At 47.2% G+C, this 19304-nt stretch overlaps 1 protein-coding gene across 2 annotated transcripts in view; it reads left to right on the forward strand.

The window, feature by feature from the left end:
* The first annotated feature begins 3187 nt into the window (after positions 1-3187).
* TNFRSF11A (TNF receptor superfamily member 11a) overlaps positions 3188-19304 on the forward strand; it is a 29132-nt gene continuing 13015 nt past the window's right edge. Inside the window, exons 1-5 of one of the 2 annotated variants that reach the window (XM_075744881.1) lie at positions 3188-4019; positions 16645-16726; positions 17183-17308; positions 17863-18006; positions 19110-19203. In XM_075744881.1, the coding sequence (XP_075600996.1) occupies positions 3960-4019; positions 16645-16726; positions 17183-17308; positions 17863-18006; positions 19110-19203 (506 nt within the window). In that variant the 5' untranslated portion in view covers positions 3188-3959. The remainder of the gene's footprint in view (positions 4020-16644; positions 16727-17182; positions 17309-17862; positions 18007-19109; positions 19204-19304) is intronic. The other variant, XM_075744882.1, reaches the window with a different exon arrangement.

Below are 19304 nucleotides of genomic sequence, written 5' to 3' on the forward strand. Positions count from 1 at the left end.
GCATGGGTAGCTGATACTCCATGAGCAGCACTGCAACCCACCTGCCCCCCCCCCCAAGGCATCCTCCAATTTAGAGGACTCTTTCCGAGAGCGCTATGCTTGCACATGGTACTGGGTTTCTCACTCACCTGCCCAGAGACAGGTGCTCGTATTTACAAAGCCTGTATTTAGTTCAGAGTCCAAAACTCCAACCAGCCTTTACAACGTCTAGTGGAAGAAAAATGTTGATCTTCATCCAACAAAACTCTTCATCTCATCCCCCATCCCTTGACAGAATGTGAGAGGCAGGGGGATGGAAGCACCTTCACAGCCCTTCTGCGTGGCGTGAAAAGGCATCCTGGTGTGTGACCCTGTGCCTTTCAGTTTTGCTTCTCTGCACAGGTTTCTTTCACGTCGTTTCGAAGACCCAGGTTTCACACGCAGCCTCCTAGTTCTCCCTCCTGGGGAAACGGGGCATCATGAGGGGCTGGGGTCCTCATGGAGGTGAGGGGCAGGGGAGTTCAGCGGCATGGATGAAGTGAAGGAGTAGTGAGGGACGTCAACATGAGCCCACAGGTGCTGTTCAGATGCCCAGTTGACCGGTGTATCCACCAAACCATTCCTTACCTTTGCTTTTCAGGTTGAAAGTTCTGGAAAGAAGGGAGTCGAAGTCAGGGATTTGCTGGGGGTTAGTCGCCATTTATCCAAGCTCGTGGAAAAGAGACATTCTTACACTGATGCCAAAGTGCTTTCATTTTCAGACAGTTACAAAATCTGCAGTATTACAGTGAATGCTGTAGTTCTTTTAAAATATGATTTAGTATGTACTTTCCACTCCTCTCTTCAGGGAGGAGGTAAAGAGAGATCTGTGCTGACCACAGACCTGCTAAGCGGTCAGCCATGCTCGCAGGGGAGTACTTTGATTCTGTCGTACCGCTAAGGCATCACATGGCTTTCCATCTCTCCTCTCTAGACAGAGCATCCTGAAGGCCAGTCCAGTTTAGGCTTGCATGCCACAGTGGGGAGCAGAAACAGGAGACACCCGAATGCCACCGTAAGTGTGAAGCTTTCAGATTTCAAGCATTTTAGTTTTATTCAAAATAGGTGTTCTGTAAAGGTAGCGGAAAACCTAGCGTTCTATAATAGAAAAAAAAATAAACTTTCCTACAAAAGAAAAAGCTGAGAAGCCAGTTTTGGTGTAAATTTTTAGTTTTTACTTGTGCTCCATAGAATGATATACACCATAAATGTAAGAGCATTGACAGCGCTTTCTGCTATACATTCCCTAGTTCATATTTTCGAGCATTCACATTTCAGCTTCTAACGATCTAGTGCAATACATAATTAAGACTATAAAGCACCCAGCAGTGGCTTCTGCGGGTTTTGGCTCAGAAACATAAAATTTAACTTGGAGGAAAATGTCTGAGCTTTCAAAAAGAGGCTGTTTTCACATAGTGGTAGAAAATGAGAGAAATTTCAGGGTGAAATACTTCAGAGAGGAAAGCGGTGAGAATGCAAAAGTAACAGCTAACGTGCAATACTGAACTGTCTGGAGCTCCTCTGAGCTGAACAGGGCTTGGCTTTACTCAATGTCTTCAAAGCCTTTACTCAACACCTTCAGCGTGAGCCGATAACGTGTCTAACTGCTCACGACAGTGCGAGTTTGCTCCTGTAAATCAATAGTTAGAGTGAGCAGCTGGTAAATAAACACAGCGTATAGCCTTGGTATTGTGCTAAATGTGAAAAGGGGAAGAGACTTAACAGACTGTTCTGTTTAAAAAGAAACATTTCCTTGTACCTTAAATACGAGCATTTTAAAACAACCCGGCTGGCACAGGGCTGTGAGTTTTTGGCGGTGGGTGGATATGGCTCTGGCAGAAGGATTTCCACCCGGCGCTGCTCTGCCATCTCACCAGGCTCCCTCTAGGACCAATGGGGCATAGCACGGGCACGTACGTTACCTGCACCTCACGCCTTACTTTGCAAAGCCCCCGATGAAGTCAGCTTTGTACGTGTTGCCTACCAGGCGAGCTGGGTGCCACGGCCATCCCTCCTACCCCTTGCCTCCAACTCAATTTCTGTTCGGTACTAGAGCTGCAGCCCGTCCAGCCCAAGCGCAGTGAGACCCCGACTCCTCTGGCAGGTCAACAGGGCTCTGACGCTGCAATTGCAAACTCTGTGGCTCGCTAAAACACATCAGCATGTCCCTCGTCTTAGCTCCTCTTGAGGTGAATGGGCAGCAGGACCAGCCGCTGGCCCTAAGCCAGGCACATCATGCCGTGTCATTTTGTCCCATAGCCCGTCATGGACCATCAAACCCACGTAGGGGCCACCAGTGCCCAAACAGCCATGTGGTGTCAGAGCCCAGGCAGGGGAAACGTGGGCACTGAGACCTGTGTGAGCACAGCTCGGGCTGGGCCCAGCGCTCGCAGAGAACATTGAGGTGTGAAGTGTTGAAAAGAACTTTAAGAAGATTACAAAGGTCTGGCTTTATGGCCCCTGGAAACTATGCAGAGGTGAAGGTTGTAGCCTTGTTTTGCCATGCAGGCAAGCCCTCCACGCTAGCTGCAGGAGAGAAACCCGGCAGCTGTTTCTGTCCCATAAACGGCTTCTCCTCTGAGCAGAAATCAGATCACACCAGCACAGGTAAAGGATTTTTTTTTTTTTTTAAAATACTCTCTTCATTTTTTGTGTTTGAATTTATTTATTTATTTGCAAACGTAGAGCAACTTATAAATAACTTCTGTTTTCCTGGTCAAGGGTTAAATCTAAATACACAAGTGAAAGAACAACTTCCTTATTTGCTCAAGTCAGAAGCACGCTCCTGGCTTATTTCACAGCGGCGTGTGAGCATGGGGAGGCAGGGAAGGTGTAACGGCACGGTTGGCTCTGTCAGATCCTCAGCCCCCGTAAATCGGCGCTGCCCTGTCCTGCCCCGCCACAGAGGGTTCCCGCTCTCTTTGTGAGACGAGGGGCATCGCGCAGGCTGTGCCCGGGTTTGAACAGCGTGCCACCAGCTGCAGCCCCTCTTTTGCCGGGCAGGGCGGATGCTGCTGGGTGAGTGGTGTTGGCAACGAGTCTGTTTTGGGGCTCCAGAGGCCACTTTGCACGGTCCCGAGTCGGGTCGCAGGGACTGACCCCGTGCACCACATGGGGTGTTTCAGGAGAGCTCCCCAAGCTCATCTTCTGCTTTTCTTGCCCCTGGCAGCAATCCCACCCGCCAGCTCCTGCCGTCAGCCAAAGCGAAGTACCTGGGGGGCCTTGAGCTGTGCCAAAACGCCGAGGCTGGTGCCCGTGGGGCTGTTGCACGGGAGCAGAGGTGGGGTAGGGGACGGGAGGGCACGGGACGGGACGGCTTTCCCCAGTGCCCGGGGCAGGTGCCGGCAGGAGGGCGGTTGTGCCAGGGCGGATCAGAAAGCAAGGTGGGAGGCCGCCCCAGGCCCAAGATGTCTTCTGACAGCGTAAGGCAATATCCAGAGGTGCTGAGTAAAAGGGGGTGATTATGGGGCAGATGCATGGCGAGGGATGGTGTCAGGTAAGCGGAGGGCTGGGAAGGGAGGGCACGGAGGCTGGGAGGCAGGTGGATGGATGGCCCCACCGGGAAGGACCGGGAAGGCAGTCTCCATCGGCAGGAGGAGGGACGTGGGCATGGTGACTAAACTTCTTGTAAAAGGGGGTGGAGAAAGGAAAGGGAGGGACAAGAAGAGGGGGGAAAAAAAAAAAAAAAACCTGCATGTCAAGTCTGAGGAAATGCTGTGGGAACTACAGCCAGGCACCCTTTTTTTTTTTTTTTTTTCTCTCTTCTTCTTCTCTCTTCTCCCCTCGTGTAGCTGAGAGGAAGGAAAGGAAGAAAGAGAAGTAGCTAGCTCAAATGTGCCTCACTCTGCTGCCGGGGCGCGGGGGCTTGGCTGGAAGAATCTAGTTTCTCTTTGGTGGCAGGAAAAGCAGCCACAGGAGGAGGCAGAGACGGACACCCAGACATGCCCGTCCCGTCAGGCTGCTGGCTGCTTCTCCTTTGCTTCGCTGCCGCTGGCAAACAGGTAAGGCTGCGCTGCCAGGGCTGGGGAGGGGGAAGGCGGGTGTCGCATCTCACCCCAGGAGGTTTGGTTCTTCGCCTGTCGCTCGGAGGAGGCGGTGAAGTCGCATCTTGCACCGCCGGCGCTGGCAGAGCGGAGTTTAGCAGAACAGCTTTGCCTGCCCTTTTTCCCCCCCCTCTGGTTGTTTAGTTTTTGGTTTTGTTTTTTTCCCCCTGCAACTCGCCCAGTCTCACACGCTTCTCTCGCTTCTTTAAAATCAAAATAACCCGAACCCAAAGCTCCAAAGGAAGCCAGAGAATCTGCAGAGAAAACAGCCTGCTCCTGCCCAGGGCAGGGTGTGAGAAACCAGAAGATATTTGCAGTGAGGTTGTTGAGGGATATAATTTGCATGTAGAGTAAAAATAAGGCAGACTCCACCCTACCGAACAGATTTATTCAAGAGAGCGTGAGCACACTTGTCCCTCAGACGTGGGACGAGCGTGTACAGTCTTCACAGCCCAGCTACGGCTCTCAGCCCCCCCGGAGAGGTGCAGCCCCCCTCTCGCGCTCTGACCGCCCTGCCATCCCAAATGTAGGCACCCCCTGAGCGGCCCCGGGAGGCAGGACAGCGTTGTGCCCTTGGGTTCACGGGTGGAAGACTGAGGCCCAGACCGGCTACGTGACTCCCTTGGAGGTTCACTTGTGGCTCATGTCAGAGGCAGGAACCAAACCCTGATCCCAGGTCAGCTGCCCCAAAAGGGGAGCCCTTTCCTCTCAAGGGGAAAGATTTGAGCGAGGTTTGGCTCTGCGGTTCTTTGCAAGCAGAGCGTGCTCTTTTTGCAGCTTCGTGCAATGCCAGGTGGCTAATGGTCAGCGTGTTTTACAGTTGGGATCGTTGCTGGTCTTCCCCTGTTCTCAGAAAGGCCATTTTCTACGGCTGGCTCTTGCTGAGCCTTGTGAATGGCAGACATTGAGTTTCCTCCAGCGGTTTAAATTTGCAGAATCTTGCTTTGCTTTTTCTAATTCTACAGCTTAAAAATGATTCCTCTCCCTTTGGGTTATTTAGACCGTTCTAGACTGGCAGGCTGTTTGCAAATCCCATGCTACAGTCACTGTATTTCCACCATTAATCAATGCTTGGCAGCCTCGCTACCATTTGTATTTCTTTCATTTGAACTTCTAGTATTTCTCAGTGTGTCATTATTCTTAATTACTTGTGTCATTTTAAGTGCTTCCCTCAACATAGTGCTATAACTGGACTATGGCTGGGTTCCCTGAGAGCAAGGTGCAGCTTCAAGAAAAAAAAGATAACAAAACAAAACAAAAAACCCTCTGCTGTCTACAGCATACAATTTAATGTCTGACCGCATACTCCTGAGAGACTTTCCTCTGGATCCCTGGTCCTAAATATGTTGCCTAAAACCACACAGGCCTTTTTTCCCCCCTCTAAAACATATGTTTCATTTTGTCCACCCTTAGGCTTCTTTTAAATTGCTGCTTTCCAGGTGTCCTCCATATGTATATGAATTGAGCCTGCGTATTTCACAAGTGATTTTTACATCATAGCTTTCAGGTGGTTTGTCCCATTCCTCGGTATTCTCTGTATCTGTCTTTTTTTTTTCTGCCCTGATGTCCAGGACTGTGATCAATGCAGCGTGATGAGCAGACCGCAACATTCTTCGTACCTTTGCTTCAGGTCACTAACCGTTACGTATTCGCTTCCTTCTGGAACCATTTGGGTTTGGGGCAGTTGTTCCCTTTGGAATCTTCCCATTGCCTGGAACCTGCTCAACTCTTGACCAAACCTTGGAAATTCAGATTTCCATGCTATAGCTCCCAGCATGTTTCAGGTACCCTGATGTAGGAGCCAGGAGGAGCTCCTCATTATTTCTCACCTCTCAATTCATACCGTTTCAGAGGATGCAGAACAGGGAACGTGTATTTATTTGGAAGTGACACATAAAGTCTTTCCGCTGCATTTAACACGTGCTTAATTTTGGGTCTGTGAGTGGTTGCACAGGGTGCATCTGTCCATAGCCAATGCTTTGGACAAGTAGCAGTACAAAATAGTAGGGGGCTCCAGGAAAGTTGTAGTGTAAGCTTACATAGGAAAAGCCGTACTTTGTCAAAGAGCCAGTTAATCCAATATCCCACCTGCAACCATGAGCAGGACCTGCAAGTCAAGAATGTGAAAGGAAGGCAAGCCTGGAGAGATGCTGCTCCAGCCGGCCTTTCAGGTTCTCCTTTGCCTCACTGATTTGAATGGTGGTTTCTTATGAGAGCTGTTTTCTGGTGGAACAAACGGTGAGAATAAGTGTGGTAGAGCTGAAGTTTCTCTGGTGCGCTTGTGTTAGTTTAGAGTTGATAATATGGTGGGGTAGTATTAGGGCAGTGATATTTGCGATGCATTTCCTGCGAAGAAAGAGAAACATTTGGAAATGTAAGTTAATGAGTATTCATAATTCTGCTGAGAATAGACGTGATCGTCGTCATCGTTTTCACCAAAGAGGAAACAGGAACAGAGAATTCGTGACTTGCTCTAGGTCATATACTGAGCGTGGAGCAGAACTGCCAGGGGCAGAGCTGAGCCCTCCTTGTCTTGTGCTTCAGCCACAAGATGATCTTTCCAAGTGATTCGTCTTGGGTGCCTGTCAGAGGACGTGGTATTTTGCTTTCTGAGGCATGATCTGCTCAGCTTCTTTACACAGAATAGTCACATCCCTTTCCTTGCTTGACACTGGTGAAGAGCATAAATGTTTCTGTCAGATGGGAGTTAAAGCCAGTGAGAAATTGCATGTTTGCAAACAGGTAATAAACCAGTTGCCTGGTTTAACACCAGTGACTCTTCTTCCCTTGTGTGGCAATGGGATGGATTCTTCCACTGCTCCGTAATATTTACTTTATAGAGAAAGTTTGCTCGCTGCAAGCATGTGGAATTCTTTGTAATATAGAACATTTTTGGCCAAAAATGTAGATTATCTTTAAACTTCCTAAAAATACATAGTCTTTATGATGGGAGGGGAAAAAAGAGCATAAAAATGTCCATGCTGTGTAATATCATGGGCTCTCCTGGTCCAGTATTCCTGCTCTGATCAGGGCCAAAGGAATCACTCAGTAGAGTAAAACTTCTACAATAACAACCTAAACTCCTGGATTTATTCTGTTGATCACAGCATGCATTTCAAAGTTACTGCAGTTCAATTAGTTCACTTGTCAAAATGCCTGTGCAGGAACGCTTCCGGCAAGTGAAACTGGAAAGCTTTTCATTGCTTTGCAGTTTCCCCCCGAAACATGTGAAAAATCTTACAGCACCTCATATAAAAGGAATATAATACATATAAAACTGAACCAATCCACAACTTAAGAAACCTCTGCCACTTCTCTTTTCATGTTAGGCATCATCTTTCTGATGTAATTTCTTCTTTCCCACATATGGGACCAAACCAAACCTCCACCACATTTCACAAGTCAGTAGAATTCAAAGCTTATCAGCCATCTCGAGGGTACTGACCAACATCACTTATGGCACAGGGCTTTCTTCATGCTCTGCCGGAAGAAAAGAAATAAAAATGCAGGTCAAGCAGAGAGGTTAACTGCGGCCCTGAGGATCTGTTTCTGTTGCCTGTTACTGTCATCCCAAGCACCCTCAAGCTCAGAAAAGTAGGATGTAATTTGACCACTCTGCAAGAACCAGTGCAGACAGTAAAAGGGATGTGTGCATAACTACAGCGTAGAAAATCACAAAAACCTCAAAAGGGATGCCCTCTGGCATTTACACCTTAACGCTATTTAGAGTCACTTTGCTGTGTTTATCCACCTGTCCCGTGGAGTTGCAGTGGCAGAAGACCCTGCTGTACTAGGCACGTGCGTAGACGCATCAAAACCCTGTTGCAAGGCTGTCTTCCTCCTGCTCCTCCCTGCCAACCGCCTCTCTGTATGACCGGGTCCGCAGGAGATGTTTGCAGTGACCAGAGCCAGGAGGGTTCCTGCCACCGTGTGTTGTGACCGCAGAATCCAGACCTCCTCCCACCCCACTCGCCGTGGGGCTGCTCTGCAGCGTGAAGGCTGCGGGACACTTGGAGGGGGATAGTTGCTTTCCGATGCTGGTTTAGCTTACTAGAGGAGGGCAGTAGGGAGAAGAGGGAAATGGAGATGGCTGGTTCATCATGTCCTCAGCTGCTACTGTGCTTCTTGCGCAGGCTGCCCCCTTCCTTTCTATGGAAACTCAGCTTGCCAGGCAGCGTTGGCTTCTGTTGCAGCTGCTCACCCTCTAGTTTAAGTGCGGGTTCGTTGGCGTTGCCTGCATGGAGAAGCAGCTGCTCCGAGAATGATTCGTTATTACCGATGGAAAGCGCAAAGGCAAATATTTGTGTTATGCAATATATGCATATAAATACAATATAAAAATTAAGTGCTGTTTAACCAGGTTGCACTATGGACTTAGGTAGGCCTCAGTCTGTATAACAAAAGCCTGCCTGCAAGAACTTGCCCTTTTTTATGACTTACTCTTCTTTGAAAATGGTCCAAAGTTCATGTAGTAGGAGAAAGGCTGTTGTTGGACCTCCACGGGATGGAGCAGTGATGGCTGAACGTCGCAGGGTGGGCTGCAGGAGAGTCCTGCTCTGCAGGCTGTGCTGGCACGCAGGGCAGTCTGCTGGTGTGTCTGCTCCGTGGCAGCAGGGTTTGGTGTGACGCTTCAGCTCTGGGGAAATGCAAGTTTCCTGATTTTTTTTTTGTTTTGTTTTGTTTGTGTGTCGCTGCAGCATGCAATCGTAGTTGTGATGCGGTGCTTTGCGGAGGGCTCAGCACCGCACCAGAGGAGTGACGCTCTTACACCCGGTGCTCCGGGACATCCTGGGTTTTGTCCCATACCTATGCAGCCACCTCAGCTGCTCTTCATGGCGCTTCCCTTGGTTACCTTTTTTTGTTTGTCTTTTTAGGGCGTGAATTCTCTGGGCCGAGGGCTTGGCTTTCCTTGGTGTTTGTACAGTGCTCAGGATGTCGTGGCTGCAAACAAAGCCAAAGAGTCATTAATCACCACAGGATAGAGCCCGGTCCGTTTCCCACCAAAGCCAGGGGAGGTCTGCCCGTGTGGTCCCAGGAAGGGAGCAGATATGTCCCTCCATCCATCTGCCATCACACCAACAGCAGCATCCAACCCTCACCCTTATTCTCTGAGTCTTCTTCTGCCCACAACCCCACCAGCATCCCCGTGGCGGGGGCACGTTCCCCATGCCTGTCAGCCGAATATGCTCGTGGTGGCTCCTTGCCTCTTCCCTGTGATGTCCCTGGCAGAGGCTGGGGCAGGGGCTGCGGCGGCGGAGGGCAGTGGGCAGGCGTAGAGCAGAGACCCGGAGCTGCCTCTCAGCTCTGCAGAACTCACTGACTACTCCCCCTCTTAAAATCTAGATAAAAGAGCCCAAAGAGCCAAGCTGGCTGGTTTAATCCACCCTGCAAGAGTCAATTAGCCAAGGAGGGAAAAAAAAAAAAATAAATGAGGTCATTCACCCTCACCACTTTGTGGCTACTCCAAAAGAAAAAAAAGTATATAGGGTCTGTTCAAGAATGACAAAGAACAACATTTGTGACTGCAGATGGGTGCAGAATATATTTAGTCAGTGGTCACAGTGGAGGGAAAAGAAAAAATTCTTATATGGAAAAAAAAAATACTGTGAAGTTTTGTTAGGCAACCCATTAATCTGGAATACAGATAGGGAAAAATGTGCTACGAGGTTCATATGGAGTCCTAAAAATTGCTTATGTAGCACGCAAGGGAATCTATTTTGAGCATGTTATTTTGCCACAGTAAATAGTTTTGCCTTACGAGCATCATGTTCTTCAGTAACTTTTCATTGTTTGGTAGTAAGAACGATGAGATGATTCCTTGAATCTGTTCTCACAGGGAAAAAAAATCTCCCCTGCAATACCAGATGCAGTAAAACAGGCTGTTTACAGAAACAAGCCAAAGCCCGTTCAAATCAGGGAGGAATATTTCCACCGACTTGACTGCCCCACGGGTCCCCGGCGGAGTTGGTTCCTTGTGTTGACACCTAAAGAGTAAATGAATCAATTCTCAGCCCAGTCCTGAGCCCTTTAATGCAGGTGACAATTGCTTCATGCTGGAGAAGGTGCGGATCCGATCATGCAATTCTTGCTATAACTCACGCCAAGGCAGAACAGTCTGCAGGTGTTGCATGCGTCCCCTCTATACGTCCATTGTTCAGTAAGGGCTACAGCCCTACAGCTACTCTTTGTATTTCTGCCCGCAGAATATTCGGTATTTGTTCCATGTGCAATGCTAAAATCCAGGAGAAGGAAGCCAAAGCAAAGCATCAGGTGGTGAAAGCAGGCTTCCTCTCTTCCCTACAAGCTTTCTCATTCTTCCTGGCATCTCAGCTAAGATTGCAGGGTCTCGCCTCACACCCTAAGAGATTAACACAATATGTTCCACTCTGATGGCATGCTGGAAGGAAAGGGCGCATAAACATACACATGTTTAAGCATAGAAAGTCCCCATTGAACTCCTAATCTGGTGGCCAGAGATAGCCCAGCCCAAGAAATCTCTCATGGTCATTTCTTCATTAAGACTCGACTTCAGTTGATGAAGCGTAGAAAAACAATCTGCTGAACTAAAATGCAAGAGGAACGTGATCCCCATAAATGATTGTGTCTTTAGCACCTTTTAAATTATTATTTTAAGGATGAATGGGTGTAGAGTTACTCATGGTGAGTCACTGAGACTACCTGGAGCGGTGAGACTAAGCTTTCCTATGGAGCGGTGCTATGGCACCTGTTTAATCTAGAAGAGATTTGCCTTCTCAGGCCTTTTCACAAGCATATCTAGGTATTAGCTTTGGTAATGTCATTATTCTGCATTTTTTATTTCTGCTTGTTATGGACCGTTGTCTTGCTGTCAAGCCTTTTTATTAAATATTTTTGTTTGATTAGCTTTTGGGGTTTTACTCTCTGATTCATCTTTAAAATATTCTACCTAGTAGCTGTTATTAATCGTTGAATTGCTGTGGCAGTGAGGACATGTAGGTTAAAGCACGAGGTTTTACACCAAAGTGCAGGCAACATGCAGACACTACCGACTGCCTGGCCGATGAAAATGTTAGGTGTACCCTTCTGGCTGTTTTACGAAGATGACTTTGTCTCTGAATGACAAATGCTGTGCACGTGATGGCGAGTTTTCAGTCCACAGAGGAAAGCTGGCTGATTCACATGTTCTGTCGGTAACCGTTTCAGCCCTGCCATCTATCACCTCCGTCATCTCCCATCTGATATACCTGAGGTTCCCGTCTGCCGTACCCCCGCCGTCCCGCTGTGAGAGTGGTCAGTGTGGCACTTCTCCTTCACGTAGTCTGCCGGCTAGAAATAACTCTGGTGGGTTTGAGATTGATGAATGGTCCTTCCCGTTGGTGGAGCAGCACCAGTAGCTCAGGTGTTTGCTTTTTGCTGCGAACTGCAACAGAGGGGCAAGAGGAATAGTCAGGATGGGGCTTTTACCACCATTTCCCGCTTCCTGGCTGCAAGTTACAGTTTTCCCTTGACCTCTTTATTATCGATTTTTATCCGTTATGTTCTTTCTGGCCTCTTTAGGTATTCAGGCTCTAGCAGGGTTTCAAGGACCTATTTTTAAGAGTGAAATAACATTTAGTTTTTAGCTATTGCCATTTCCCGGCTATATTTTACCACGTGGTGGTAGTTCTGTGATGTGGTTTACTGGTCACTGGAAAGTTGACATCACCAAAAAGCATTTCATTCACAATCTAAGATCTTCGTGATGAATTACAGACCTGCAAGCGAATAACTGGAATTGCAAAGCTGTGATTTGTGTGCTGCTTTGATTGAGTTTTTATCAACAGTGAAGACTGTGAAGAACTGTTGCATTCAGTGTCCATGTGATTATGATTAAGTCTTTAACATAAGACTCCTCTTTCCCCTTATAAACTCACAGTTGTAAAAATTTCCAGAGGCGTTCATCGTGTGCATTACTATTATGTGCCTCCATAGAGTGCCTGGGAGCACCAGTCACGGAGCAACGCCCACCGAGAGCCAGATTCTTTTTTTATTCTTAAATAATTTTTGAGGCAAGCCTCTGAAACTGGCAATTAGCTGAAGGAATCCACTTTTTGCTTAGCGGTACTGCTGGCCCAAATCAGTTAGGAAGCTGGAGGGCTGTGGGCACAAAATTGGTGTGAGAGGAGAGGGAGCGGCTCCTGTTCGAAGGAGAAAAAGCAGCAGACGACTGCAGAGGCCATCCTAGCTGGATACCAGGGTGCCATGCTTGCAGGGGCTACTTCAGATCAGGAAATGCTGGTCAAAGCTCAGTCTTGTGCCAAAGGCAAATAAAGCCCCAAATCCACAGAAATATTATAGTTCTACAGCAGGCAAGACTAAGGGTCTCAAAAGCAAGTGGTTTGGATAAACTCAGGTTCTAAAGTATGAAGAACAAGTGGTGTGCAATGCAGGACACACCATAGTTAGCTGTCCCATAGGTGCTTTGGTTCTGCAATACTAAATGGAGGAAAAAAATGTGTTTTGCTCAGTGAAATGATGACAGATAACTTGAATACTCTCCAGAAACTACTACACTGAGCAAGAAGGTGTCATCTTAAGATACTTATGCCTTGACGTGTTCCTTTACGTCTCAATTTTTGCAAAACTAAGATTATCGCTAATGAGCAATCCTCATTGAGGCCTCAGCTTCTTGTTCAGAAGTGGCATGGGAAAAAGACTGTGGAAACCCCCGAGCTTGTTCTTCCAGATTTTTTCTTTTAAAGGAAAGAGGCCCATGCAACTCTATCTTCTCTGAAATGTCTGTCTGAATATTCATTTGAGCGAGAAAGTAATTTTAGCATCCATGACACACAGCTTCTGCTGCCATCCGATTGCTCAACAGCACCAAGAATAAATATTTCCTTAAGCCTGAGGACAGGAATCTGAATGCTGCTGGTTCCCCCTTCAGAAGCACCTGTGTGTGTTTTTTTTCAGTGTCTGAGTAACACAGTGGTGCTTTGTAGCTCTGAGTCATCAAAGCTCTCCGACCCTACAAGCACACTCTTGCTTAGCGTCCTTTTCAACAAATGGAGGGGAGAAGAAAAAAAAAAGGCAGCTGAAAAGGCTGCCTGCAGCTCAACACCGAAACACAGTCCTCCTGCAGACCTTGACATGAGCATGCTTGTTTTTCCAAAGAAGTCAATGGTGCTCCTCATGTGCTTAAAGGTACGCAGGTGTTGGCGTGCTTTACCGAACCGGATCCACCAAGCCCGGAGGAGGTTTGTCATTTTTTTCCCCCGGATTCTTCCCCTGTCAGATATATTTGTGCTGAGGTAATGTTAATCAAGCAGGAAAGCTGACTGTTTTTTAGGAACTGGTGCAAACTTGTGTGCTTCGCGCACTTTTTAAGTGACAAATTAAATTTACGCAGAATGCCTAGAGCTCTTTGAAGCATGCATTTGCACGTGGTGGTGGCATTTAATGGACAGCTTCATCAATAGCGAGACCGTTAAAGGAACGACCAGGCTGGGTTTTGTCTTATTTAGGCACTTCAGAGGAGGTTGGCACCTTTGCATTCATCGAAGCCCCTTCTCCCTCTAGATGAGAGCTCAGTGATGTCCAAATCACTTTGACCCACAGGCCAGCACCCCATGAGAGGAAGGATGTTCCAGGGGTTACGGAGCGAACTTGGGAGACTTGCTTTGGTTTCCTGTCACCTCCGTAAAGCCAGCCGGCCTCCGGGTGCGAGTTCCTCATCTGCAAATTGAATTGCACTTCCCCGTCTCAGAAGGACACTGTGGCGGGAATGCAGTGGTGATGGCGAAGCATCAGGTCATCGTGCTGCCAGCAGCACGAGCGCTTGTCAGCCCGCAATGGAAGTTTGATGATGAGACACGCATGGTCCCCCGGCAGAGGGTTAAGCAATGGATAACCTGACTTCAACAGAGCTGTGTTAGCAAAAGGGCCCAAGTTCACTGGATCATCTCCCATCCTAAGAAAACCCCAGGTTGCTTTTGTTTCCCTTCCTGCCCTCTGTCTCCCTAGATTTGGTGCTCGGCAGGTACAGCCAGTCCATACCAGGCCAAAATCCCTCGCCTTCGGGAGGAGGGCTGGGCTCACGTGGGCGTTAGCACATGGACACCGAGAGCCTTGTCGTTATGCCACTCAGCATAAATCAAAGGAGGGAGTATTGCAGCTCTGTGAATGTATTGGCTTGTGTGAAAAGGGGAAGGACATGGTCGCAGAAGAGACTACTTATTGACATAGAGCGTAGATTTATGCAGCTGCAGCTGTGAGTTACAACACAACAATAGCCCTCATTGTATGGTAAAGCATGGAGGTATGAAACAATCTCCAAAAGGCAGCCAAGCCATTAGCCTGCTCCCTTAGCTTCAGCACCAGGGGACTGCTGTTTCTCTTCAGGCTGAGCTGTGATTCTCAGAAATTATTCCAAACCCTTCAGCGGAATGCTCTTTAGCAGATTTGCATATCCTTCCTTAAAACGGATGACTTTGCCCTTGTTTGACACTTCAGTAATTTTTTAGTCTTTTCTTTTAAAGAGGAACTATCAAACTGGGGCAAACGAGGAAGAAGAGGACATTCTGTTACAAAAAGCGAGTGACTGGACCCGTTCTTGGTCTCATCGCTTTTGTTGCCATTTCGGATGGCTGGGAATAGGGAATCAGTTGCTCAAGACCTTCTCTCTGCTGCTCGGTCCTGCAACATCGCCTCAGCCCCGTGCAGGCCAGCTTGGTGTTTTAGCAGACGCCACCTGAAGTGCAGTACGGAAAACGAGCTCCTTCGATTACAGGAGTTTTTTCAGTGTTTCCTGTAGGACACTGAGCGGTGTCACTGTCCAGCTGCCAGGCCGGCCCAGCTTTCTGTTTCCTAGATCGCCTCTCGCCTCGCCAGCACTGATCATTATCCTGTGCCCCTCCTGGTAGGTGATGCACAAACACAAAATACAATGTTTGTTCCAAAAAGTGTGTAATCATGAGAAAGGTACTGCTAATGAATGCAAGGGAAGAGACAAGGAAACAATGAGACAGCAGAAGATTTCTTGCAAGACTGGACTCTTAATTTGACCTGGGATTGTTGTAATGAGTAAAAAAAAAAAAAAAAAAAAAAAGGCTGTAAGTTGTTTATAACCTGCAAAAATATGGAAACTCAAGACCTCAGACTGGGAGTACTTATACTGTTCTGGACACAACTACTACAGCTTTGATGATAAACAGGAGTTATGCACCAACCCATGGCTCAAACTCCAAACAAGAAGGTAGTGTTTTAAAGAAAAATTTCAACATTTTTGGTCGTCTTTATGTTACAAGACCCTTCCCAGCATTAGAAGAGGACCAAAGTGCTTAGAGGAAAATATTTTCTGTTTAAAGAGATTGCCATTGCTGAAAATAGAAAAGGATGGAAGAGGAGAAGTAAGGACTTGGGGGAAACAAGAGGAGAATGCTAAGTAGAGGAATAGAAACCAGTATCAATAGGCACAGGGCTGTCATATGCTATTAGATGGCAAAAACTCCCTTTAACCAGCAGCAGAAGCTTTATTGCAGCTTTCTCCAAGTAAATGAGATTTTAACAACTGTATCCGATAACAAAGGATTCCTTGCTACAGGCCAGATTTTGAAGTATCTCATCTCTTGCAAGATCAACAACTGGTAGTACGATATTGAGTTTGCCTGGAGGACCGCTGCCAGGAAAGTCCCGGGCAGCCAAAGTGGGGTCAGTGAGGGGCTGGGCACGGTGCTTGGCTGGCCAGGACCCCCAGCACAAGCCATGCCCCGAAGACCGGCCGAGGGAGCTGTGTGTGCCAGGCTGTGGGTAGGACCACTGTGTGTCCAGGCAGCCGAGAACAGGGAGGGGATGCAAAGGCTCATAAGAGCTAGAGGCAGCACTGTGGCCTGCTTTGCAGATACCCTCTCATGTAATGGTTTCAGGAGGTTTGGGGAGGTGGTTTGTGTTGGTTCTGTTTTGGTTTATTTTTTTTGAGAAACTGAAAGCTGTTGGCTTAATTGTATCACCTCTCGAATGGCTGCCTCTGTTCCATGAGACCATCTCTGCAGGACACACTGGGAGCCATAAAAAGCTGCAAAATTGAAGTCCAGTATTTTCTGGGACTAGCCAGGAGTATTGTGTATCCCGATGGGAAGCTGTGGACTTCTTCTTTTTCAGGAGTATAAATCATTCACCTTACTCGTTTGCTTAATGCTTATACATTAAAACTGTCAGTTGCCCAGGTCTTGGTGTGAGGTCACATCTGTGGAGGAGACTACAGAAGTATCTCTATGCCAACTTTTTTTCTTTACAATTGTTTCAAAGTCATAGATTTGAAATAATAGATTACTGTAAGAAAAGGTTATGTAGCAGGTCAAAAGTTCATGCCAAATTGTAAGATTGAGTTATTTATTTATCACCTGGCTGTATTACAAGTCCCTGTGTGTACATCAAGTATATATTCTTAGTGTGTCTACAAAGCACCTTTGAAGTCATAAATGTTGGGTAATTTTTACTGCTTAGCTATCCAAAATGCTGTACAGAAGAAATGTTTTCCTCTTCTCTGCCAGCGCTGTGACTAGGGAGGTCTGAAGCTCTCCAGGTATGTTGGTTCTCATGTCCTCTCTCTCCTTCTCTGCTCCAGTTGTCACTACAAATCACTCCGCCGTGTGAAAGCGAACAACACTATGAACACTCTGGACGGTGCTGCACAAAGTGTGAGCCAGGTATGTGAGCACTGGGCTGTACTGGCTTCACACCTGAAAAGCTCACTGGGTCGGTAAGGCAGCTTGCTCTTGCGACCCTGCTAATCTGTTGTCACATACCCTCGCAGGTGCACGATTTCAGGCTTACAAGTGCTTCCTAGTGCAGGAGTGGTCCTGCTGACCTCAGCAAAAGCCATAGCAGCTATTTTGTTGGGATAGCACTTAACCACTGCGGGAGACAGAAAGCAGCTCGATTCTTGTGTGCATAGATAGGACTGCTCCCAGGCCACAAGCTTCATGGATGTTTCAGTGCCACATGAAACGGGGGCCAGACTGAGGAACTAGAAAGGTGGCAGGAAGAAATTATTGTTCACAGCAGTACAGCAGTGTTAGCCCAACCTGTTTGTTTTCCCCAAGCTCCTTAGACAGCTGGTGTGCAACTTGCAAACGACCTACTTGTCCTTCTCTCATTCACAGGAAAGTATATGTCTGCTAGATGCACTGGTACTTCTGATAGCGTGTGCCAGCCATGTGGCCCAAACGAGTATATGGATGTCTGGAATGAAGAAGATAAATGCTTACTACATAAAATATGTGATCAAGGTGAGCTGTTCATACTGAAGAACCTTTTAATCCACATTAGTGAAGCACAAAGATGGGAAAGCGGATCTAGGGAAGTTGCTTTGTTCAGGTACACAACACTGGAGGCTGGGCTTGCAGAGGAGCCTGGCAGAAAGAGAGGGAAGTCCCCAGACAGCAGATTCTGTGCTGTGCTGAGCACCGTGACCATAGTCTCCATGCTGCTGATAAAGATTATCATCACTGGGGCCATTCACTCCTGTGAGTTGGATCTTAAAGGTTGTCCTTTTGCCCAGCATACTGTGCATTCACGTCCCCTAACACGTTTGTCTGACGCTTGCAAAAGCTCTGTTTATTTTCTACAGAAGCTACAAGGAAAAGTATTGCACAGGAGTGCAATTAGTGAGGAGCCACGTGCTGATCAAGGGTCTCCCGTGCTTCTTGAAAGATAACATTTCCTCTAACATGAATGGCTTTGCACCTGGCATTCATGCAAAGCAAATAGGTAGAACAGGAGGCTTATAAATTTGAGGCTTGTTATCAAAGAGACTTTTACTCCCATCTGCTTTCTCTTTTAGGGAAAGCTTTGAGAGAAGTGAACCCAGGGAACAGCACGTTCCAGCGGCAGTGCGCTTGTACGATGGGCTACCACTGGAATGAAGATTGCGACTGCTGTCAGCGAAATACCATATGTGCTCCAGGGTTTGGAGTTGAGCATCCTGGTAAGATACAGACGGAGAATGTACAAAGTGAAATGTCTAGCTGAACCCTACAGGATGAGGACAGCATCGTATGGGTTGTGACATTAGAGAGGATACTTTAGACTCTCAGATGGCTGTCAACAGAAGATGCATGTCTGAATTATCCTTACTACTGCATATAATCCTTGCATTTAGGAGGCTTTTACCTCTGTAGTTTAAATAGTATCTTGGATCAAGTGAATTTTGCAAGATACTATGTAGACATGGCAATAGTAGCAAGGTGTTCAGTGCACTTCTAATGTTTGCTGAGGTGTCTGGCTGTGAGTCACTAGGTCATGCATTGCTCCAGTATTCAGAGAAGCAGTCCGTTGGGGATTGTGCCTGAGGTGGGATTTGAAATCAGTTTTTGTCCAATGACTTTGCTTTGCCATTTTATAAGTTGAAAGTGATTAACGCCTTTCAGGTGGCACAAGTATTCTGTTTTAGATGACTTGTAATGCAAAGATTTATTACAGACATTTAATTTAGTCTAAAATCTGATCAAAACCAAAATGCAGGTGTTTTGTGGGTGGAAAATAGAGACAGTCAAGTTCAGAGTTGGAATGAACACTGGGAACAGCCGTGCCAAGCATGAGGAACCCCAGAAAAGCAGCACATAATAGAGTAATGGAGAATGAAATGCTGCATGGACCTGGAGTACAGTGGTGCTGTTTTTTCTCCAGTCTAGCAAATCCTGATACAGCATTTTGTTTACTGTGGCTTCACAGAAGTGACAGTACCAGTTAGTGTGACTGTCTGTGGCATAGCATTGACACGAGGAAGTTAATGGAAGAGGAAGGATATAATAGCTGTGTGTTATTTTACAATAACTGCAAATGGCTCCTGGTCATTTCTCATTTTGATCACGTAGAGAAGTGCTCAGGTGAGACTAGCATACATTTTTCTGCTTACATGGGACTGTCATTGCTGCTCTAATATAATCTAAGATCTTTGTTTCTTCAGGGAAGCTTTCAAGGGGATTGTGGGGTGGAGTGGGAGGATGGGGAGCATAGTCACCTTCCCGTCATCTGAAAGGAACCCCCAGAAACTCAGCTATGAAGTTTTTCTTCCTTTATTACCCACAGTGCAACAAGACAAGGACACGATGTGCACACCATGTCCCAGAGGCTACTTCTCAAAGGTCGCTTCATCCACCGACGAGTGTAAATCCTGGACCAAGTAAGTCCCTGTATCTTGTAAAAGGACCACAACAGCCACAAGGCAGGGAGAAGCTTGAGGGAAAGCATTTGTCAGTGGTGTGTTTCAGGCTGTCTGCAGAG

The sequence above is a fragment of the Balearica regulorum genome, chromosome 2, assembly GCF_011004875.1.
Source record: "Balearica regulorum gibbericeps isolate bBalReg1 chromosome 2, bBalReg1.pri, whole genome shotgun sequence".
Classification (NCBI taxonomy): domain Eukaryota; kingdom Metazoa; phylum Chordata; class Aves; order Gruiformes; family Gruidae; genus Balearica; species Balearica regulorum.